This window comes from Anas acuta, chromosome 5, assembly GCF_963932015.1.
Source record: "Anas acuta chromosome 5, bAnaAcu1.1, whole genome shotgun sequence".
NCBI lineage: Eukaryota > Metazoa > Chordata > Aves > Anseriformes > Anatidae > Anas > Anas acuta.
In genome coordinates, this window is record NC_088983.1 from 63,698,461 (window position 1) to 63,723,406 (window position 24,946).

The 24,946-nt window shown below is 37.2% G+C and overlaps 1 protein-coding gene and 1 long non-coding RNA gene across 2 annotated transcripts in view; both read right to left on the minus strand.

Moving 5' to 3' along the window:
* LOC137858008 (uncharacterized) overlaps positions 1-24,946 on the minus strand; it is a 445,999-nt gene that overhangs the window by 205,293 nt on the left and 215,760 nt on the right. The gene's annotated exons all lie outside the window — the stretch shown is intronic.
* Positions 1-24,946, minus strand: part of LOC137857067 (death-inducer obliterator 1-like) — a 26,469-nt gene continuing 1,523 nt past the window's right edge. Inside the window, exons 2-19 of the mRNA XM_068683122.1 lie at positions 24,432-24,885; positions 23,350-23,509; positions 22,573-22,689; positions 22,251-22,358; positions 21,527-21,662; positions 19,703-20,156; positions 18,621-18,780; positions 17,822-17,960; positions 14,975-15,428; positions 13,893-14,052; positions 13,116-13,232; positions 12,794-12,901; positions 12,070-12,205; positions 11,398-11,941; positions 10,734-10,887; positions 9,610-9,699; positions 8,759-8,963; positions 1-2,582 (exon numbers count right to left, since the gene is read on the minus strand). Coding sequence (XP_068539223.1) covers positions 1-2,582; positions 8,759-8,963; positions 9,610-9,699; positions 10,734-10,887; positions 11,398-11,941; positions 12,070-12,205; positions 12,794-12,901; positions 13,116-13,232; positions 13,893-14,052; positions 14,975-15,428; positions 17,822-17,960; positions 18,621-18,780; positions 19,703-20,156; positions 21,527-21,662; positions 22,251-22,358; positions 22,573-22,689; positions 23,350-23,509; positions 24,432-24,885 — 6,278 coding nt within the window. The remainder of the gene's footprint in view (positions 2,583-8,758; positions 8,964-9,609; positions 9,700-10,733; positions 10,888-11,397; positions 11,942-12,069; positions 12,206-12,793; positions 12,902-13,115; positions 13,233-13,892; positions 14,053-14,974; positions 15,429-17,821; positions 17,961-18,620; positions 18,781-19,702; positions 20,157-21,526; positions 21,663-22,250; positions 22,359-22,572; positions 22,690-23,349; positions 23,510-24,431; positions 24,886-24,946) is intronic.

A 24,946-nucleotide genomic window follows, 5' to 3' on the forward strand; every position in this document is an offset into this window, starting at 1 on the left:
CTATGACTGATTAGTGGAAGATGAAGCTTCTGCCTCTGTTGGTTTCTGACCTTCCTTAGGTGTTTCTGGCTTCACCTCTTTACCGATCTCCCTACTTTTACTGCGATCTTTCCGATCTTTTCCTCTTTCACGATCTCGATCTCTGTCTCGATCGCGCTCTTTTTCCCTGCTTCGATCCCGGTCTCGGTCTCTGTCACGATCTCTGTCTCTGCTTCTTGATCGTTCTCTGTCACGTTGGTTTCTGTCTCTGTTTTTATCCCATTCTTTGTCTCTGTGTCTCTCCCAGTCCCTGTCTCTGTTGCAGTTTCTGCCACGGTCTGTTTCCCAAGGTCTGCCATGTTCTCGATCCCTTCGTCTTTCCTCAGAGGGTCTGCTTTGTCGATTCTCTGCTTGCTGAGGCTCTGGCTGATCTAAAACCTTGTCTTTACTTCCTCCTTCGTATCTCTCTCTCTGTCTCCCTTCAAATGTCTGGCCTCTAAATTCAAGATTTTTGCCTTCTCGGAAGTCAGATCCTGACCACTGTCCTTCTGACTCGGGCCCTTGCCCAGGAATACCAGAAAGAGGTGCAGACGGCCCAGCTTCCTCCCACATCTCCTTTCTGTGGCCTGGTGGATGACTGGGAAGGTCCAGGAGTGGTCTTGGGGTTGGCTTCATATTTTGTGGCGACTGTGGTCCATGCTGCGTAGAAAATAAGGAAGGAATGGGGCCCTTTTGACTTCCAAATCTTCCAGGGGCAGATCCTCTTTGTCCATCGTTATTTGGAGAAACATGCTCTTCTGAGAACTGTGGCGCTGGGCCTCTAAAATTAGGTCCATGAGGTCCTGCGTGTGCATTGAGCATCAGTGGTGCTGGAGGTCCTCCTTTCTGCCCAGACAAAGAAAACGGACCTCCAGCTCGGTTCTCCTCAAAGTGCTGTGGGAGAGGTCCACCCTCACCCTGAACTGGTGGAGATTCAGTTTGTTCTACAAATTGATGAGGCTGAGGGTTTCTTTGTTCTTCGTATTGCACCGCAGAAAGACCCCTGTCTGGTTCAAAGTGACCAGGTCCCTTTTCCTGAGAAGTAAACATTGGATTTGCCTCGTTTGACCAGGATACTTTGTGCATATCTTGCAAAGACTGACTGTCATTAGATGGGGAGAAATTAGGCTGAAAAGACGTACTTGGAGGTGTCGGAAGCAGCACTTTACGTAAAGGCCTGGATGTAGAAGGTTCTGCAGAAACTGCTTGACTCACATGTTCCAAAGTAACTTGAACAGTATTTTCAAATTTGCTATTAGGTGCCTCTTTTTGGAGCACTGCAGGAGGCTTTTCACTGGAAACCCAGTTATCACCACCGTAACTAAGCTGAGTAGCAGGAATTAAAGTTTTATCTTCCTTACCAAGTGAAGTCTGCAAAGTGTTTGGAAAACTCGCTTGAGGGTCACAGCTCTGGTTTAAAACTTGTGCTTGCTGATTGGAAGATGAAGGTAAATCTACTTTTTGCGCAGCCTGTTGGTCCTGATGGAACAATTCAGTCTCTATTAGGGAAGATTTTGGTGGAGGTGACATTAAAGCATCAGACACCGAGAAGTGAGCCACTGAAACACCAACAGCTGCTCGTTGTTGTCTGAGGGCTTCTTCTTGCTCCTCAGTTTGTCGTTTCTGCTCTTCTAGTTGTTTGTTTAATTCTTCTAACATTTTTTGCAGTTCCACCAAGGATGAAGACGCAGATAAATCTGGCACATACGAGGCAGGTGTTTCCACGGAAGTGTTTTTAGTGTCTGTATACATTTTGTTAGGTAAATCATCAACCGTAACTTTTGCTTCCTCCAAGATAGTTTTGTCTTCCAGATCATAGGCCTCATCCTTTAGTTCTGCTGTGTTACTGGGCTTCTCCACACTATACAGTTTTTTGCTTTCACCGGTCTGCATTTCAAAAGCTTTCTCTGGATCATATTCTTCTTTGGGATCGTATGGCCTGTCATCCTCCTCATCTTCTATAGCTTTGTCTTTTGACATCTGTCCAAACTGTTGTACAATGGGATCTAGCAAAGGAACAGCTGACACACCTCCATCCACAGCTGCTTTAGCTTCCTGATTTGAAGACTGGACAGTTTCAGTCTCCTTAGCAAGAGGTTCAAAAGTCTTCTTTTTACCAAAAAGTGTCTGGTGGATGTACTCAAGAGGTGTGGTATTTTTTGAGGATGAAGAATGCGTAGCAGTAGCACTTGTAGAAGCGGTAGCTGAAACTGGTGGTGGTACAGTACTTGTGGTTCCACTCTTAGTCGAGGACGGTATTTTTAATACTGAAGGTGTGACTGATGAGGTTTCTGGAACGGGAAGTGGGGGTGGAGGTGGAGGAGATCCAGGTAGTGTTGTACTTACAGCTGAGTCTCCCGAATACAGTGTGTATTTCGGAGTTTTCTTTTCTTGTGAAGAAGCTACTGGCCCCTTAGAGTACAGCGATGTTTCTGTTTCCTCTTGCACCTGAATTCGGCTGCGCTTTTTCTCTATTTTGTCTGTATCCATGGTAGTAGCAAGACGCTTCCCTTTCTGACAGATAACCAATCCAAGAATTAAATTTGGACGTGAAGACTCGAGACCTGAAAGGAAACACAAAGATTGCATATGTAAAAAAACTACTATTTTTTATCTGTGTTCTCAATAGGAACTTATCATTTTATATAATGGCAGCTATGAGTCATAACAGTAACAGTTCTTCTAAATTTCATGCAGTGACATTATCCCATAAGCCTATGTGTCTATATTTAATTACTATTTATATAAATTTGTATACAGTAACTAAAAATGTTTTAATTCTTTCCCTGATATTTTTTTAATATTGCAGTAACAGGTGAATCTTACTGAAAGATGTCCTTGTAAATGTCTCTGCTGTTCAAAAATTAAAGAAAGTTTTCCTATTTTTGTATTATTACTTTCTACTTATTATTGTCCACTTCCTCCCCCAATCAAATATTTCCTTTCTAAATGCTTTGCAAATACCTTATATACACAGAGATACTGATAAGTGAGAAAACCTGGACAAGCAATCTAACTTTCTGTAGGGCTACGTTGGAATTGAAGAACTAGAAATAAAGAGAAAAAAACTAATGCTATTAAAACAAACAAACAGACAAACAACAACAACAAACACTTCACTTTCTGTTACAAAGAAAGCACGAGGCATTGTTAAACTTAATAATTACATTTCTGTTCTAATCTGTGCTAAAATACCGGACTGACATTTACACCATTCCATCAAGGTGACTTTTAACACTGTTGTAGAATTGAGTTTGATGCCACAGACCCTTCCCTAAGTAAGAAATGTGAGCAGAATTACTCCATTGTGAAAGCTTCAGGCTTGAATCCCTGGAGAAGCACTTCCAGAAATGACCGGAAAGTTTCCCATAAAGAGGAAAAATGCAAACAGCTGAAGGTCCGTTTCACATTATTGTATTCCTTCCTTGTACATTCACATTTCCCACAGGCACTCGTGGAAGACAAATACAACCAGAATAAAGAGCAGGGAATAAATCCTTTAACATACAGTCAGTGGCAAATGTAGAAAAAACATATAAAGAGAGGATTTTAACTTCTGGATTTAGTGACTTGAGATCCTCATTTGGGAGCCATATTAATATTTGCATCCAGCAAGGAACCAATAATAGAGAAATGAAACTAACAGCAAAGAGATTTACTGTGGTTATACAATGAGGACTCTAAAACCTACACTGTCCCTTATATTCATGACCCTTAAGTAAGAGTTTAAAAGAGGTGTAATATATGAATTTATGTATATCTTTAGTCTCTTACTAAACAAAACCAACTGCTCACTAAGGAACAACTTATAAATAACTAATTATTGCCACTGAAAACTTCTTGATACCAGCAAAAACCCAAACTTCCCATAGTTGCAGATAAATTCTATTTGCCATTACCAGTCATAAGTATGAACCTTTGCTGAAACAACTGAATTCAAAGTTTTAAGGGGGCTCCTAAATTTACTATCTTATGAGAAAATTACATCAGCTGTTTTTATTTGTATAGCTGAAATTATATTCACGTACGCTAAGAAAGAATTAAATGAGGTAAGCCTATTTCTTAAGTTCAATGTGAGGTTTCCTCAGCAAGAGGATTATAACCAGGTAAATCAAGACGATGACTTCTTCAACACAGCTTCATTAAGCATAAAGATTTCATTAAGCAGTAACCTGCCTAAATTCTGAAATTCTGTGTTCTTCTGACTGTGACTGGTAATAGTGCAGCACGCCTGTTTTAGCCACATAATGGAGAGACCAGCAAAATCTGGTTACTCACTAGAAGGTCTTTGCAAAAAGACAGAAAAAATTGGGGCCAATGCAAAATCTACTTGAAGTTTCCTATCAGAAGCAGCTCTCATTTTAAGTATTTGGAAAAAAAATAACACTGAAATTTGATTGAATGCATTCTAGCTCCACAGCTGATTTCAGATTACTTCAAAGTTCAGTGTTTGAGTTTTACATAGTTCTGTGGTTGAGAGGATGTTGGCCATGCTGGTTTAAATAAACTTCTATTTTTCATTTAGTAGCACATAGTATTTCCTACTTGTACATTTAAAATTCAGTGCCAAGCTTTTTCCTCCAGATCTAGTATTTCAGTATTTTGTGTTGCCAATTTTCACTTTCTTCCATGGTTAGAAATATATATATATATACACACGAATTATAAATGCATCAAGAAAATGACCTAGCTATACTAACCAAAACTAAGACTTGCTTATAATTTAGTTTGCTTATAATTCTATACAGATTGCCCTTGTGAGAGGGCAGGGACGGCAAGATGTACAACGAAAGGAGGCAGGACAGGAACTAAACAAGTAATTATCTTTGGTGAATCTAAGATTATTTGGAAAGGATCACAAATCCTTGATTCACCCAGTTAAAAACTCCTTTCAACCCACTGCCTAAAAGCAATCCTAGCAATTCTGATCACTATAGTTTACTACCCCAGATGAAGTTACATTAATACATAACATCAGGGCATAGCTCAAAAGACAGCTTACTTGGGAAGACTGTGTACACTCTGAAGAGACTCAATAGTTAGGTATGATTCACTCTGAGTGACTGCTTTACATTTTTTCTTTATCAGCATGTGAGTAACGACTCCACATTTGGTCAGCATCGACCCGTGCAGAGGATCTCTCAAATCTGTGTTCACCCTAAAACTCCTCGTAAGCATTCACTGTTCTTCTGTCGTTAACGTATTGGTTATCTGCCCTTCTGCAGAGACCTGTGATTTATCCAACTAGTCACAACATGCATCTCAAACACTGACTAATTGAAACGAGCAGGTTTCAAAAATCTATTGGACTGTGTATCTAAAATTAACAGCAAAAAGATAGAAAAACAGTTCTGAATCCCTGTAAGAGACAGAGATCATCGCTAATAAAATCAGAGTAAAACTTAAACACACGTTCAAGATAAATTCCAAAGCTAAATTAACAACGGTTATAACTGAATCTGTTTAGTTTGGTCAGAGAAGAAATCCATTAAAACTTTACATTTTGATACTGTAGTTTTCAACAGATGCCTAACCCAGTTTCTAAATTCATTCAATCCAAAGCGATCACACAGTAAGTGCTTCTTTTGGATGGAAATATACAGCCAGACCAGCACTTCAAAGCTCAGTCCCATTCCATTTCCATATCCGTAAATAGGTTTCAATATCCATAAATAGGTTAAGTGCCTAATTTTAGGTAATAACTAAATGAAAATGTTGGCTGCAGTCTCCAACTATTGCTCAATAACTATCTTTCACAAGCAAGCATTTTAAGTGCTGCAAGCTATGTTAGTAGCTTTTGATGCTAAATTATTTATAAAATATTGTTAAATGCATTCTGCATTTGAAGACCACGATGGTGTTATCAAGTTACATCCTGTAATTAAATCTATTTAAACAAGATGTATTAAATATTACTATGGGATTAATATTTTTTTTTTCCGTTAAATACGTTTTTTATTTTCATGAAATCAGTTTTGCAGTATTTATCTACGTAATGGCCACATATTGTCCCTACCATCCGCAGCTGCTAGGAAGTTAACTGTACCACTAAGGATACATCCCTAATTTCTGTACACTGATGGCAAAACTTAGGGAACAGACCTATGCCACACTTTTAACTGCAGAGACCAATACAAGCAAAGCTGTAATCATTATCAACACGCCGTTTAAATACTTGTCCCAGTTAATTGTGAAAGCATGATTGAAAACTATCAAGTTGGTGTATCTGGATTCAGTGATAGAGATCACTTCCACCGCTGTAACACTGCTGCACATTACGGTACATTTGCTGAATGGGAGTGGCTGACATCAAAAATATGTTGTTCTACTACTGCTGCTTTCCATACTGGTATGAGTACTCTAAATATCTTGAAGAGATTTCATGCCTTCATACTTAAAAACACTTCCAAGCTTAAACTAACGGAAGAGATACTGCGGCATGCCCTCTGCTGATACACTTTTTAAATTAAAATTCTTCTATTTTAAATATGTATGGTACCCGATACATTGCCAACATTGCCAATAAATCCCTCCATAAGTGCGTCTTCCTAGTGCTAATAATGACTGATTATACCTTTTAATTTTTTTTCAAAGTGTTTTCAGATCTACAGATGAAAGTGCTAAATAGTGTTGTGTGTATGTGAAACGAGACAAACAAATTCACACACAGTAAACTACCAGAAAAAAAAAAAAAAACCACAATGGTGAACATCCCACCAACAGATAATATCTGGTAATAAATATCTGAGGTGGTTGAAGTGAATAAATGTGAATATCCTTCCATGTTCCTCTATATCACCCATGACAAAGTTTTGTAGATCTTCTAGGCACTACAGCAGGTCAGAGGTCCTCAGTTGTGTTCCAAATCCAGTCCATCAGAAAACAGGATTCATAACAGATTCATAATCCGTATGCACCTGATGGAGCTGGTTGATACAGCTGGAATATCTTCCAGCTAGGACTTCTGGAGTGATGGGATTATTGTCCTCCCCCTCCTCCCGCCCCCAGTCATATTTATCAAAGTATCTTACACTGTCATGTTTTTTGAGTACTTGCTAAACTCTATTTGAAGGTACACACATTTAAGGAGACAATGACCACTTTCCCAAAAATATCTTTATTGGGTATAAAAAACAGTAAATTCCATCAGATGTCAGTAACAAGTATGTATTACAAGTCTTTTACGCTGTGGTATTAATACATGCCTGCAAGTGTTTATACCTATGTTTCTTCTGGGCAATTACCTCCAGTTTTGAAAGAACTTTTCCTATTTACATTTTGTAAAAACCAGCCTGACATTCCTCATTTCTATACTAATACTAACAAGTCTGTCTACTTTTGCCAGGCCTCCACTTTAAAAGCTTCATTTGAAATGAAATCTACAACAGAAATATAAAAGATGATGTACAAGGACAGCCTATGTTTGCTCAAGAATGCAAGGAGGGGAAGATCATTTAAATGCTTCCCTAGAGCAGGTTAAGACAGGCTCAGAGCGTATGAGAAAAATCTTGTCCAAGAACACAAAGCAAGCGCCCTTTGCAATTTCATGCAGGAAAGAAGAGTATTTTCCTAGCATTACATTACTTGTTGGTGGTGTTTTTTTGTTATTGTTTTTTAAGTCGTATGCCATTAACATGTGAAAACCTGGCCAGGCAGAACACACCTCTGTTTATGAATATAAGCCCTGAGAATGCTTCATTGAGTTTAGTCCTAAACTTGTATTTGGGTAGCAGAGGACAGTCAGCTTGTCAGAAAGGTCAGCTCCTTACATGTTTTAATGTGTAATTATTTTGCGCTGTTTAGTATTTTGCAAACCATCCTTACAACAATGCAGTATTGCCTTCATTGTAACGTGTAGCTCTTAAGCTCCTCAACCTGTTACTCTAGATGAAAAAAGGTACTTATTTGGAAACTAAGCATATGCACCGCCTCCATCCTCAGATGAAGGTGACTTCAAATTTTGTAATATAAAGGTGTTTCACATCTGAATTCATTCTCATTTCTTCTGTTTCCATGTTCAGTGCACAAAGATGGAGCAAATTCAAGCCATACATTACTGCTGATAACTCTAACTAAAAATAGAAGAGCGTAATATATACCAACCTATACCACCTACTGTCTGCCACCTACGCAAAAGGAATTTGCCTGCTCCCAGGCAAACCAATGTTCTGAAGTCAGTGATTTGTCTGGAACTTGATCCAGGTAGCACAGAATATTTCAGACCCCGTGTACATGCATATTGCATGCACAGCGTAATACATACCATGAGATAACAACAATGTAGTGAAACCATAAACGTTACCTTTGTCTTCAGAGATTTCTTGACTGCTCCGTGGGATAAGAGTCTCCTATGTGATTTAGGGGACAGCACATGGCTTGTAGGGACCTAAAACTTGGTGGATTTATGGGTTGTTGAAAGTAGGGTCGGTTGAATGTTCTCATAATATTTGCTTGTTTGTCTCAATATAGTGGCTGTTCTATGTACTCCATTTTATGGGTAAACAAATCCTCCTAACAGCAGAGATTTATCTTGTTGGAAAGGCTATGTGAGTTTCAGACCATGGCACCTTGAGATGATTGACTTTGCAATTTTTTCCTATATGCACACTTTTAAAATCTTTTTATAAAATTATATATTTTTTAATTATGCTTACATTAAACATTCAAAACCAATTGGTCTCTGATTTACTCGTTTTGTAATTTTGCCTAGCAGTTAACCTCCCCTAAATTTTGTGCTTACCTGGTCCCTTAAAGGGCAAGAGGTTGGAAGGAATTGGGTCCTTAGAACTCAGTGGGATCAGGTAGAGATTCTTGACATGTCTGTTGTTATTAGTTACAACACCAAAACAATGACGACTGCTAAAATAGGAGTAGAGAGAGATATAGGCAACTTCTTCTTCTTCTGTGGCAGGATGGAAACGAATCAAACGAATCAAAAACAATTCCTGAAATACAAAATCAAAGTGGAAAAATTCAACCTGTAACACATCAGCAAATAAAATCGTTTTCCACTTTCATCCAATATAGGATGAAAGTCTGGAGCAGCTTTAAACCAAGATTTAAGAAAATACTGTCATTCAATTGGTAATATTAAACCAGAATCAATTTTGTCATTTTCAGAAAGACCAACTATTTACGTATCTCACATCAAGCTACACCTCTTTAGGTTCAGAATATTCAAATAATTAGGAAAGAAATGGAAAATTCTTAGATTATATTTGCATACCGTGCTTCATTTTTACTAAATCCATCAGGGTTTTAGTAGTAAAATTTATTACATACACTTACTAATAATTTCCTAGTCTTTTAAAATTGAATTTCTATCTTCAGTAACTGAATAAATAGATTGTTTATATTCAATCATTAAAAAACAATAGGTTGTATGAATGTTTAACTACTACACAGGGGAAAGACGATTGGCAGCTCAACAGGCAAACCTGTTTCTTCAATAAATCAAAAATTTCAATGGAATAAGTGGTAGCAGTAGTTTTCCAGGTGTGATCGACATCAATATAAATTAGTAACAAGGAAATTCTATCAAAAGCCGCTGTGTATTTCTTCCTGGTTTTCCAAAGGATTTTAAGTAAATACCTTACAAAGTGAAGATTTGAGTTTGCCAACATAATCCCAGACTGCCTTCGGTGAGATCTTCCCACCAATATGAATCGTGTCTGGTAAATCCTAAACAAGAAGCATTACATGGTCGTATAAGAAAAGGAAAGAGAGGCTACAGTTTTGAACCAGCACAGATTGCCCCATCCCAGTAGCTTAGGCGATAATACAGTACTATGTTTTACTAAACTTGCACATATACATTCCTAATTTCAGACAGGCTGTTTCCAAAATGCAAGGAGTTCATTATGGCATATTACTGGAAGGCTGGCAGTACACACAAAACAGAAAAAGCACTGCCTGACGAAGATAGCAGTGGAAGGTCAAATACTTTTGTATGCCTATCAGCCGATTCTATTTGTTAGCTTTGCTTTTACAGGGAACCTGTTATATGTAGTATAGCTTTTATCTACGCTTTCAATTTATCTGAAATTTTTGCACCCATATGAATTCTAGTTAGCTTCCTGTCATGATGACAGTGAAACCTGTTCTAGCAAAAACAACAAGAGAGCCACCAACCCTCCCAAGAAAAGACCTAAACTACACGCCTGAAACCCTCAATCACAACAAATACACTTCTTCAGAGAAGTTAAGAAACTGCTCAGTTGTTTCATCACAAGCTGTCATACTACCTCATTAGTTGAATGTACACCCTCCCAAAATATAAAAGCAGTTGCATCAAAGTTAATCAAAGCATGATATTTTTAATAAATGGCCAAACTTTTCTAATAGATCACATCAGTGATCCATCCATCTGTTTGTGAGCAGAACAAGGCATCTCTTTCAAAACACATGCTGATGATGCTTCTCGTCAAAAACTGATCTTGAAATCAAGCTATTATTCTATGTTAGATACTAACATATATATAAACATATTAACAGACATGAGAATTCTTCACAAATACGTGAGGAATTTTTTTAAAAGGCTTTCTCTCCTCCCCCCTGCCTCAGGCTACTGTTCCTATTACTACAGGAGATTACTAAAGGGATGCAATTTTTTTTTTTTGTTACACGTCCAATATAACAACATACACAGTGACCCCAGCCTTTCTAACAACAGGAACTGCAATACATTCTAAACGCATAAACATGTCAGTGCTAACCTCACTAAGATAATCAAAGCACCCGGAGACAGGATATGCTTTAGCGATAAATTTGGCCACACTCTGCAGATTAATAAATCCTTTCCAAATGGTGTTGAGGCGAGAGAGGAAGAGAGAAGTGTCGCTGCCTTGAGGTGAGCGTGGCTCAGCAACACTGCAAAACAAATCCAAAAGAGAAACGTTATAGAGCACAGTAAGAATGCTTCCTTCTTCTTCTTTTCTTCCCTCCTCTTATTGATCAATTACTTTCTTTTAAAAAAGCAAGTAACAGAAGCCTTAGTAAATGCTTTGTTAATGTTTTCCACTTTCATCCAATATAGGATGAAAGTCTGGAGCAGCTTTAAACCAACCCTCACAAACACTTAATATATTTGAATGCACATGCAGATTTAAAGTCAAATATCTTATAAGTTTTATTTATCTGTTAAAACACATTGAAGAATTTTTACTGTCAATATATCACGATGCTCAGAAAATTTTACCAACTAGAGAAGTTAAACAAGGAGATGACAAATTAAAAATTTAAAGTTCAGGTAATCGCATTTAAAGTTGAACATGCCTTTTGATTATTGGCAGGGGAGGGTAAGAAGCAAAGGGGGACAAACACACTGAACATAGCGAGACCAGAGATTCAGTGGCTTAGCTTCCTATTAAATATACACACCTGATATTGGGTGACTGATGAACAGCTAAGTATCTTGGATCTGGTGAGGACGATGGCTTTGTTAATATTGATTTGGGGACAGTCATAACTGGTTTTGACATTTCCTGCTTTGTCTCCCCTGTTAAAACTTCACCAGATGCAGTACCAGAACGCAGGGCTGTCGTCGTACTACCAGAGGAGCCGCTCATTGGTGTTCTAGGCTCTCGGCCAGAAACTGTTACAGTTGTGACAACTGCACCAGTGCAAGAGGCAGGAAAAGTCGAAGGTTCTTCAGATGAAGTATCTGTGTTGCCATGGCCTTGGGTTGTAGGGATGTAAGTTCTTTCTAAGCTTGACTGGGAAACTGCTTCTGCTGCAGGTGCAACTTCGGTTTCCTCTGTGTTTTCAGAGGCGGCCTCTTTAGCAGGCTCCGCTGCTGCTGCTGGTGCAGAACTTTCATATTTTCGCTGAACTTCTGGTTTAGATTTTGACACTGCTTTTTTAGCAGAAGCCATTAATTTTATCTTCTTCGGTGGTAATTCATCTTCAGATGCTGAAATCTGACCTACAAAATTAATTTTAAAGTGTTTTTGATTACTGTTTAACAATGAAAAGGTCTGAAGAGAAAAACAAGTAAGCAAGCAATGCTCTTAATAATTCTTTTACTTCAGACAAAGTCAACACTGTAGATACCTGTACAGATTTTGCAGTTCAGGTCAAAAAGATGGGCTCGATGTTCATTTCTTGCATCCTTCAACATACTGCTAAAAACGTCTAGAGAAGGAGCACTATTTACATTTTGTACGGTTTGGGTTGACTTCTGCTGCTCCTGGAAATGAACAAACACAGAAAACATTCTGGTTGATTGCTAAATTCAATCATAAAAAAATACTTTTGAAACCGTTAATTCCGGTTCTTTAAAAAGATATTAAGGGCTGTGCAGAACTACTGCTCTGAGCAGCACTTACAAAAAGATGGAATTTTGAACTATTCTTCCCCTTTTATCATTTGTTTAAGAATATCATGTCAAACAGAGTTCTCAAATAGTATTTGTCCTCATTTCATTTCATGTAATTCTGAAGTAGATACTATCACATTAACTGCTTCCTGAGAATACAGAATTGTAATACTGATCACATTTTTGGGGGGGAAAACAATTGGCTAAGATTTTGCTGTAAACTGAGGCAAAGGTCTGAAAAACACGCATCATCTGATATTTTAGAAGCACATGCGATATATGCCCGATATTAGGTTGTTGCATTCCTTCAAACCAAAAGGAAAATGCTCATAGCACACCTACTAGGTGATATTCTTACAGTTCATTGAAACAACCTGCATTTCTGATACAAAATTTGAGGCCCTAGTTAGCATTTATCTCCCTTGGCACCTCCATGCTAAAGCAATAGCTAATACTTACATCAGAATCAGACACCGGGGGAGAATCTTCCATATTTACATCAGGCACTTGTTCCCGTTTTACAGCTGCTTTCTTGATCTCGTGTGATTTGTTTCTTGACTCTAACATCTGAGAGAAACAAAAACACTTTAGTAACAAGTCTGCATACTGATTTTATAATTTTATTTTGTATTTTCTTATCAGTTGGCTAGTGGAAGAGAAAAAGCTTACGTTATTCATATTTCATTAGGAAGAAAACAATATATTAATTATGGGTGGTAAGGGCTGGTGAAGTTACTGTTAGTTCATATCTAAGGACACACTGGAGAATTGTATTGCTTACCGCTTTGGCTGGTTTCTCCTTCCATACAAACAGTTCTTTAGATAAAAGTTCTTCGGGTTTCATTCTCACTAGTTTTGACACTGAGATTTCTCCACGAAGTACACGATGAAGAAGTCCCTAAAAAAAACAAACAAAAAACACACTTTGTTGCCATGCTGAATAACTTAAGCAACTAACATGATTTGCAGTGCTGGACTGTCAAAACCCTTTCAGGTTTCTTAATTCCCTATTAAAAATGCCAGTTAATCCTAAGAAAACTTAGCACGGTGCAGCAACCAGAAACTAATGATGAAATCATCATGAAGTATGAATTTTCCACATTTCCATAAAATATACTATCAATTCTACTGAACAGGAATTTCGAGAGGTGAACTGCCACTCCTGTTTCATATCTATAGTAGAATTTTTTTTAAAGAAATTACGTTGTCTAGTCACTATTCCCATCTGCACCAGCTTCTTTTTCCTTTAAAAGATAAATTATCATGTACACAAGTGGTCTCCCATACAAACCACAGAACGTCACAGAAGAAAAACATTTATTTTTTTTTCTAAGAATGCCATTCAATAAACAAATATTTCGCTACAAAGGCCAATCTTAATAAATACACACGATCCAACTGGACTTCCATTCCAACTGGATTATTTAATATTTGAATGGCTTTAAAACAATTTTTTAGAGCATAATTCATAAGTCTCTCTCTTGAAACTACATATTGATGTATTATTTAAAAAACAGAATATATTTCAGTACGTTTACTGTTTAAGTAAATTCCAAACCTGATTTTTTGGGTCCTCGAGATCGAACATGATGCTACGGTATTTACTCTTGTATCGGTTGTCCGTAACTTGAAACAAATTAAACACCTCCTTTTCAATATTGAGTGCTACTTTCCCTACTTCACTCTCTGTCATGACCAGATCATCACTTTCATTGACTCTGTTAAAAACAAGAAAGGGTATGCGCATTTACGTTAGGCACAAATTCTTCAGGCAGCATTCATAAAAACTAAATTTTCAGAGGAAGGAGTTAACCCCACTTTTATTCACTCAGTGAGGACTTCCTTAAAACACATTTCAAAGCCAAAGTCTATCTCAGGACCTCAAAATGTCAACAATGGCAACCTTTTGCTACTGTCTACAGAAGACCACGGAAGACAGCCTTAACGAACTGAAGCCAGGTCAGTCCTTACAAATCCTCCTACTCATGACACTGCAATTAGTTTTTTGTTGTTGTTTTTTGTCATGAGCTACTGAGGGAGCTAAAACACTTCAGTTTTAATCTTAGACCCTCCACTGTGAACAGCATTTCTATTTCAGAGACACTACCAGAGCACAGTGGCCTAAGTCTTGACAGCTGACAAGAGCTTTAATATTTGTGGGACAATGTTTCAGCTTTTTTTTTTTTTAAGAAAAAAAAAAAAAGTAATACAGTTGCTAACTTTGGGAGAAGAAGGAACCTCTGCCTCAGCAAGCCCTTCCAACCTTTCACTGTGATATTCCCTACACTATACTTCGTACAACCCCTACATCTCCAAACACCACCATTGCCAGATATCAGCTTCAGGTCACCTGCATTATAAACATCTCTATGCTGTGATTTAATTCTTCAACTGTAATTGTCTCTCACTACAAATGGGATAGTGACGTTTTTTTAAAGGCTTTTTCACATGCCCAATTATTTGGCATCAGATTTTTTATTTTTAATAAAGCTCTAATGCTAAAAATACTTGTAGTAATTTCTAGCACAAATTAAATCCCTTAGTAGCACTTAGCAAGAAAGAAACAAAACTCTGCAGGCTAACGCTTTACTTCTAGTTGTAGTTTCCTATATAAAATAAGTGCTTTGAATTCCCACCCACCTCTTCCATAACATTTCTTTTAGGGACTGACGAATATATTGTCGAATCTGCGAGTTGGGCTGCGACTGGATAGGGCTAGCTTGTGTTTTTGCTTGACTACTTCCAGATGCAGTAGAAACGGAAGACGGCGAAGGCCTTTTGAGTCCTCCAGCCAAACTGGATGCAGCTAGTTTTTTGGAAACTGGCGAGTCATGAGAAGAAGCTGCTTGTTTTGAAGGAACGCCGCCTGTTGAGGGCGATGGTTTCTTGGGAATTTCACCTTTGAAACTCCCAGCAGGTTTAAGCGTCTGCTTCATTAGTGATGTGCTAGACATGGAAGGGGACTTCTTTGGAGGAAAATTTTTAGTGAGGGAAGATGCATGTTTCTCCACCATAGATGCTGAAGCAATAGCTTTCTTTGATGCCCCTATAAACTCTGTCGCTTTATCTTTGTTTCTCTTCTCTTCCTTTTGAGCTGTTAAAACAAAGAAGAAAATGCAGTATTAAATGCTTAACATTATAACTTCCTGTTTATGAAGACCAGCTGTCAACCTATAAGGAAGTCTGTGAAATACCTCTGGAGAACTACCAAGTATATAATTTAAGCCATTCATTTTTAAAGCCTTTTTAAAAAATGTGTAAAAGTTGACTTTTTTAAGAAGAAGTTTGCCTTTGATCCTGCAGAGAGCACTTCTCAGAGACTGTCGGAAGAGTTTAAAAGAGTTGCATTTTGGTTGTAAAGGTTGAAAATCTCAGTCACGAGCTATGCAAGAAAATTAAAAAAAAAAAAAAGACACCACCTTCAAAGATTCCTGAGTTGGACTTCATGATTAAGCTTCAAAACAAACAAACAAACAAACAAACAAACAAACAAACAAACATTTTCACAAAGTCTTTAAAAAAAAAAAAAAAAAAAAGCAACACAACCCATATCTCACACTTAAGCAGAAATCCTCGCTCCAAACTTTCTACTTTAAGGAGCAAGCAAAGAGAGTCAAGTTAAACAACAAATCAATTGCTTAAAATTTTAAATATACGTTCAAGCCATTTGGTTGCTAGTATGAGTATCACACTCTCGCTATAAACTATCAGATCTTCTCATTTACTTTCCAGTTAAACTCTAGATTTAATACTATAATATTTAATAATTAAATATTAAAACCATTGCTCAAACTGCGGCTATTTAATTCCCACCAACTATTCCATTCACAATATCCAAAACTGCCATTTAATGTTTTTTCTAACATCAATATATTGACAATACACATAATGCACAAGAAAATTTACAAATTACAAGCGAAGACTCCATATACTGAAGTTATAATTGCACAGGACTTTAAAAACAAGCATTTCTGTAGGTTGCATTTCACCTGTCCACATTTTGGCACTGACGGGAACAGTTCAGCAAAACGTAATAAGCCAAAACACACTCTCCAGCCAGCAAACGTCATGTGCTCCACTTCAGTTTGCCAGAAGTATCGTTTACAGGACATCAGAGTTACCGTGGGCAGAGTTACCGTGACACATTCGTTGTGGCAGCACGACGGTTCCGAGGGAAACCAAGAAACAACTCCTGAGATGAAGTTGTTCTGATTAGAAAAGCTAAAGTTACTTCCCCAAAAGTCTTTTTTCTCCTCATAAATCTGCATTTGACTACTGACCAGTTTGTGATTTCTTAATTTTTTAATTATTATCTGATGTTTTTAGCTAGCAAGGTCTTGTAATCAGAATTAGCCCCAATTTGATTACTGTTTAAAAATGAAAAGGTCTGAAGAGAAAAACAAGTAAGCAAGCAATGCTCTTAATAATTCTTTTACTTCAGACAAAGTCAACACTGTAGATACCTGTACAGATTTTGCAGTTCAGGTCAAAAAGATGGGCTCGATGTTCATTTCTTGCATCCTTCAACATACTGCTAAAAACGTCTAGAGAAGGAGCACTATTTACATTTTGTACGGTTTGGGTTGACTTCTGCTGCTCCTGGAAATGAACAAACACAGAAAACATTCTGGTTGATTGCTAAATTCAATCATAAAAAAATACTTTTGAAACCGTTAATTCCGGTTCTTTAAAAAGATATTAAGGGCTGTGCAGAACTACTGCTCTGAGCAGCACTTACAAAAAGATGGAATTTTGAACTATTCTTCCCCTTTTATCATTTGTTTAAGAATATCATGTCAAACAGAGTTCTCAAATAGTATTTGTCCTCATTTCATTTCATGTAATTCTGAAGTAGATACTATCACATTAACTGCTTCCTGAGAATACAGAATTGTAATACTGATCACATTTTTGGGGGGGAAAACAATTGGCTAAGATTTTGCTGTAAACTGAGGCAAAGGTCTGAAAAACACGCATCATCTGATATTTTAGAAGCACATGCGATATATGCCCGATATTAGGTTGTTGCATTCCTTCAAACCAAAAGGAAAATGCTCATAGCACACCTACTAGGTGATATTCTTACAGTTCATTGAAACAACCTGCATTTCTGATACAAAATTTGAGGCCCTAGTTAGCATTTATCTCCCTTGGCACCTCCATGCTAAAGCAATAGCTAATACTTACATCAGAATCAGACACCGGGGGAGAATCTTCCATATTTACATCAGGCACTTGTTCCCGTTTTACAGCTGCTTTCTTGATCTCGTGTGATTTGTTTCTTGACTCTAACATCTGAGAGAAACAAAAACACTTTAGTAACAAGTCTGCATACTGATTTTATAATTTTATTTTGTATTTTCTTATCAGTTGGCTAGTGGAAGAGAAAAAGCTTACGTTATTCATATTTCATTAGGAAGAAAACAATATATTAATTATGGGTGGTAAGGGCTGGTGAAGTTACTGTTAGTTCATATCTAAGGACACACTGGAGAATTGTATTGCTTACCGCTTTGGCTGGTTTCTCCTTCCATACAAACAGTTCTTTAGATAAAAGTTCTTCGGGTTTCATTCTCACTAGTTTTGACAGTGAGATTTCTCCACGAAGAACACGATGAAGAAGTCCCTAAAAAAAACAAACAAAAAACACACTTTGTTGCCATGCTGAATAACTTAAGCAACTAACATGATTTGCAGTGCTGGACTGTCAAAACCCTTTCAGGTTTCTTAATTCCCTATTAAAAATGCCAGTTAATCCTAAGAAAACTTAGCACGGTGCAGCAACCAGAAACTAATGATGAAATCATCATGAAGTATGAATTTTCCACATTTCCATAAAATATACTATCAATTCTACTGAACAGGAATTTCGAGAGGTGAACTGCCACTCCTGTTTCATATCTATAGTAGAATTTTTTTTAAAGAAATTACGTTGTCTAGTCACTATTCCCATCTGCACCAGCTTCTTTTTCCTTTAAAAGATAAATTATCATGTACACAAGTGGTCTCCCATACAAACCACAGAACGTCACAGAAGAAAAACATTTATTTTTTTTTCTAAGAATGCCATTCAATAAACAAATATTTCGCTACAAAGGCCAATCTTAATAAATACACGCGATCCAACTGGACTTCCATTCCAACTGGATTATTTAATATTTGAATGGCTTTAAAACAATTTTGTAGAGCATAACTCATAAGTCTCTCTCTTGAAACTACATATTGATGTATTATTTAAAAAACAGAATATATTTCAGTACGTTTACTGTTTAAGTAAATTCCAAACCTGATTTTTTGGGTCCTCGAGATCGAACATGATGCTACGGTATTTACTCTTGTATCGGTTGTCCGTAACTTGAAACAAATTAAACACCTCCTTTTCAATATTGAGTGCTACTTTCCCTACTTCACTCTCTGTCATGACCAGATCATCACTATCATTGACTCTGTTAAAAACAAGAAAGGGTATGCGCATTTACGTTAGGCACAAATTCTTCAGGCAGCATTCATAAAAACTAAATTTTCAGAGGAAGGAGTTAACCCCGCTTTTATTCACTCAGTGAGGACTTCCTTAAAACACATTTCAAAGCCAAAGTCTATCTCAGGACCTCAAAATGTCAACAATGGCAACCTTTTGCTACTGTCTACAGAAGACCACGGAAGACAGCCTTAACGAACTGAAGCCAGGTCAGTCCTTACAAATCCTCCTACTCATGACACTGCAATTAGTTTTTTGTTGTTGTTTTTTGTCATGAGCTACTGAGGGAGCTAAAACACTTCAGTTTTAATCTTAGACCCTCCACTGTGAACAGCATTTCTATTTCAGAGACACTACCAGAGCACAGTGGCCTAAGTCTTGACAGCTGACAAGAGCTTTAATATTTGTGGGACAATGTTTCAGCTTTTTTTTTTTTTTAAGAAAAAAAAAAAAGTAATACAGTTGCTAACTTTGGGAGAAGAAGGAACCTCTGCCTCAGCAAGCCCTTCCAACCTTTCACTGTGATATTCCCTACACTATGCTTCGTACAACCCCTACATCTCCAAACACCACCATTGCCAGATATCAGCTTCAGGTCACCTGCATTATAAACATCTCTATGCTGTGATTTAATTCTTCAACTGTAATTGTCTCTCACTACAAATGGGATAGTGACGTTTTTTTAAAGGCTTTTTCACATGCCCAATTATTTGGCATCAGATTTTTTATTTTTAATAAAGCTCTAATGCTAAAAATACTTGTAGTAATTTCTAGCACAAATTAAATCCCTTAGTAGCACTTAGCAAGAAAGAAACAAAACTCTGCAGGCTAACGCTTTACTTCTAGTTGTAGTTTCCTATATAAAATAAGTGCTTTGAATTCCCACCCACCTCTTCCATAACATTTCTTTTAGGGACTGACGAATATATTGTCGAATCTGCGAGTTGGGCTGCGACTGGATAGGGCTAGCTTGTGTTTTTGCTTGACTACTTCCAGATGCAGTAGAAACGGAAGACGGCGAAGGCCTTTTGAGTCCTCCAGCCAAACTGGATGCAGCTAGTTTTTTGGAAACTGGCGAGTCATGAGAAGAAGCTGCTTGTTTTGAAGGAACGCCGCCTGTTGAAGGCGATGGTTTCTTGGGAATTTCACCTTTGAAACTCCCAGCAGGTTTAAGCGTCTGCTTCATTAGTGATGTGCTAGACATGGAAGGGGACTTCTTTGGAGGAAAATTTTTAGTGAGGGAAGATGCATGTTTCTCCACCATAGATGCTGAAGCAATAGCTTTCTTTGATGCCCCTATAAACTCTGTCGCTTTATCTTTGTTTCTCTTCTCTTCCTTTTGAGCTGTTAAAACAAAGAAGAAAATGCAGTATTAAATGCTTAACATTATAACTTCCTGTTTATGAAGACCAGCTGTCAACCTATAAGGAAGTCTGTGAAATACCTCTGGAGAACTACCAAGTATATAATTTAAGCCATTCATTTTTAAAGCCTTTTTAAAAAATGTGTAAAAGTTGACTTTTTTAAGAAGAAGTTTGCCTTTGATCCTGCAGAGAGCACTTCTCAGAGACTGTCGGAAGAGTTTAAAAGAGTTGCATTTTGGTTGTAAAGGTTGAAAATCTCAGTCACAAGCTATGCAAGAAAATTAAAAAAAAAAAAAAAGACACCACCTTCAAAGATTCCTGAGTTGGACTTCATGATTAAGCTTCAAAACAAACAAACAAACAAACAAACAAACAAACAAACAAACATTTTCACAAAGTCTTTAAAAAAAAAAAAAAAAAAAAGCAACACAACCCATATCTCACACTTAAGCAGAAATCCTCGCTCCAAACTTTCTACTTTAAGGAGCAAGCAAAGAGAGTCAAGTTAAACAACAAATCAATTGCTTAAAATTTTAAATATACGTTCAAGCCATTTGGTTGCTAGTATGAGTATCACACTCTCGCTATAAACTATCAGATCTTCTCATTTACTTTCCAGTTAAACTCTAGATTTAATACTATAATATTTAATAATTAAATATTAAAACCATTGCTCAAACTGCGGCTATTTAATTCCCACCAACTATTCCATTCACAATATCCAAAACTGCCATTTAATGTTTTTTCTAACATCAATATATTGACAATACACATAATGCACAAGAAAATTTACAAATTACAAGCGAAGACTCCATATACTGAAGTTATAATTGCACAGGACTTTAAAAACAAGCATTTCTGTAGGTTGCATTTCACCTGTCCACATTTTGGCACTGACGGGAACAGTTCAGCAAAACGTAATAAGCCAAAACACACTCTCCAGCCAGCAAACGTCATGTGCTCCACTTCAGTTTGCCAGAAGTATCGTTTACAGGACATCAGAGTTACCGTGGGCAGAGTTACCGTGACACATTCGTTGTGGCAGCACAACGGTTCCGAGGGAAACCAAGAAACAACTCCTGAGATGAAGTTGTTCTGATTAGAAAAGCTAAAGTTACTTCCCCAAAAGTCTTTTTTCTCCTCATAAATCTGCATTTGACTACTGACCAGTTTGTGATTTCTTAATTTTTTAATTATTATCTGATGTTTTTAGCTAGCAAGGTCTTGTAATCAGAATTAGCCCCAATTTGATTACTGTTTAAAAATGAAAAGGTCTGAAGAGAAAAACAAGTAAGCAAGCAATGCTCTTAATAATTCTTTTACTTCAGACAAAGTCAACACTGTAGATACCTGTACAGATTTTGCAGTTCAGGTCAAAAAGATGGGCTCGATGTTCATTTCTTGCATCCTTCAACATACTGCTAAAAACGTCTAGAGAAGGAGCACTATTTACATTTTGTACGGTTTGGGTTGACTTCTGCTGCTCCTGGAAATGAACAAACACAGAAAACATTCTGGTTGATTGCTAAATTCAATCATAAAAAAATACTTTTGAAACCGTTAATTCCGGTTCTTTAAAAAGATATTAAGGGCTGTGCAGAACTACTGCTCTGAGCAGCACTTACAAAAAGATGGAATTTTGAACTATTCTTCCCCTTTTATCATTTGTTTAAGAATATCATGTCAAACAGAGTTCTCAAATAGTATTTGTCCTCATTTCATTTCATGTAATTCTGAAGTAGATACTATCACATTAACTGCTTCCTGAGAATACAGAATTGTAATACTGATCACATTTTTGGGGGGGAAAACAATTGGCTAAGATTTTGCTGTAAACTGAGGCAAAGGTCTGAAAAACACGCATCATCTGATATTTTAGAAGCACATGCGATATATGCCCGATATTAGGTTGTTGCATTCCTTCAAACCAAAAGGAAAATGCTCATAGCACACCTACTAGGTGATATTCTTACAGTTCATTGAAACAACCTGCATTTCTGATACAAAATTTGAGGCCCTAGTTAGCATTTATCTCCCTTGGCACCTCCATGCTAAAGCAATAGCTAATACTTACATCAGAATCAGACACCGGGGGAGAATCTTCCATATTTACATCAGGCACTTGTTCCCGTTTTACAGCTGCTTTCTTGATCTCGTGTGATTTGTTTCTTGACTCTAACATCTGAGAGAAACAAAAACACTTTAGTAACAAGTCTGCATACTGATTTTATAATTTTATTTTGTATTTTCTTATCAGTTGGCTAGTGGAAGAGAAAAAGCTTACGTTATTCATATTTCATTAGGAAGAAAACAATATATTAATTATGGGTGGTAAGGGCTGGTGAAGTTACTGTTAGTTCATATCTAAGGACACACTGGAGAATTGTATTGCTTACCGCTTTGGCTGGTTTCTCCTTCCATACAGACAGTTCTTTAGATACAAGTTCTTTGGGTTTCATTCTCACTAGTTTTGACAGTGAGATTTCTCCACGAAGAACACGATGAAGAAGTCCCTAAAAAAAACAAACAAAAAACACACTTTGTTGCCATGCTGAATAACTTAAGCAACTAACATGATTTGCAGTGCTGGACTGTCAAAACCCTTTCAGGTTTCTTAATTCCCTATTAAAAATGCCAGTTAATCCTAAGAAAACTTAGCACGGTGCAGCAACCAGAAACTAATGATGAAATCATCATGAAGTATGAATTTTCCACATTTCCATAAAATATACTATCAATTCTACTGAACAGGAATTTCGAGAGGTGAACTGCCACTCCTGTTTCATATCTATAGTAGAATTTTTTTTAAAGAAATTACGTTGTCTAGTCACTATTCCCATCTGCACCAGCTTCTTTTTCCTTTAAAAGATAAATTATCATGTACACAAGTGGTCTCCCATACAAACCACAGAACGTCACAGAAGAAAAACATTTATTTTTTTTTCTAAGAATGCCATTCAATAAACAAATATTTCGCTACAAAGGCCAATCTTAATAAATACACGCGATCCAACTGGACTTCCATTCCAACTGGATTATTTAATATTTGAATGGCTTTAAAACAATTTTGTAGAGCATAACTCATAAGTCTCTCTCTTGAAACTACATATTGATGTATTATTTAAAAAACAGAATATATTTCAGTACGTTTACTGTTTAAGTAAATTCCAAACCTGATTTTTTGGGTCCTCGAGATCGAACATGATGCTACGGTATTTACTCTTGTATCGGTTGTCCGTAACTTGAAACAAATTAAACACCTCCTTTTCAATATTGAGTGCTACTTTCCCTACTTCACTCTCTGTCATGACCAGATCATCACTATCATTGACTCTGTTAAAAACAAGAAAGGGTATGCGCATTTACGTTAGGCACAAATTCTTCAGGCAGCATTCATAAAAACTAAATTTTCAGAGGAAGGAGTTAACCCCGCTTTTATTCACTCAGTGAGGACTTCCTTAAAACACATTTCAAAGCCAAAGTCTATCTCAGGACCTCAAAATGTCAACAATGGCAACCTTTTGCTACTGTCTACAGAAGACCACGGAAGACAGCCTTAACGAACTGAAGCCAGGTCAGTCCTTACAAATCCTCCTACTCATGACACTGCAATTAGTTTTTTGTTGTTGTTTTTTGTCATGAGCTACTGAGGGAGCTAAAACACTTCAGTTTTAATCTTAGACCCTCCACTGTGAACAGCATTTCTATTTCAGAGACACTACCAGAGCACAGTGGCCTAAGTCTTGACAGCTGACAAGAGCTTTAATATTTGTGGGACAATGTTTCAGCTTTTTTTTTTTTTTAAGAAAAAAAAAAAAGTAATACAGTTGCTAACTTTGGGAGAAGAAGGAACCTCTGCCTCAGCAAGCCCTTCCAACCTTTCACTGTGATATTCCCTACACTATGCTTCGTACAACCCCTACATCTCCAAACACCACCATTGCCAGATATCAGCTTCAGGTCACCTGCATTATAAACATCTCTATGCTGTGATTTAATTCTTCAACTGTAATTGTCTCTCACTACAAATGGGATAGTGACGTTTTTTTAAAGGCTTTTTCACATGCCCAATTATTTGGCATCAGATTTTTTATTTTTAATAAAGCTCTAATGCTAAAAATACTTGTAGTAATTTCTAGCACAAATTAAATCCCTTAGTAGCACTTAGCAAGAAAGAAACAAAACTCTGCAGGCTAACGCTTTACTTCTAGTTGTAGTTTCCTATATAAAATAAGTGCTTTGAATTCCCACCCACCTCTTCCATAACATTTCTTTTAGGGACTGACGAATATATTGTCGAATCTGCGAGTTGGGCTGCGACTGGATAGGGCTAGCTTGTGTTTTTGCTTGACTACTTCCAGATGCAGTAGAAACGGAAGACGGCGAAGGCCTTTTGAGTCCTCCAGCCAAACTGGATGCAGCTAGTTTTTTGGAAACTGGCGAGTCATGAGAAGAAGCTGCTTGTTTTGAAGGAACGCCGCCTGTTGAAGGCGATGGTTTCTTGGGAATTTCACCTTTGAAACTCCCAGCAGGTTTAAGCGTCTGCTTCATTAGTGATGTGCTAGACATGGAAGGGGACTTCTTTGGAGGAAAATTTTTAGTGAGGGAAGATGCATGTTTCTCCACCATAGATGCTGAAGCAATAGCTTTCTTTGATGCCCCTATAAACTCTGTCGCTTTATCTTTGTTTCTCTTCTCTTCCTTTTGAGCTGTTAAAACAAAGAAGAAAATGCAGTATTAAATGCTTAACATTATAACTTCCTGTTTATG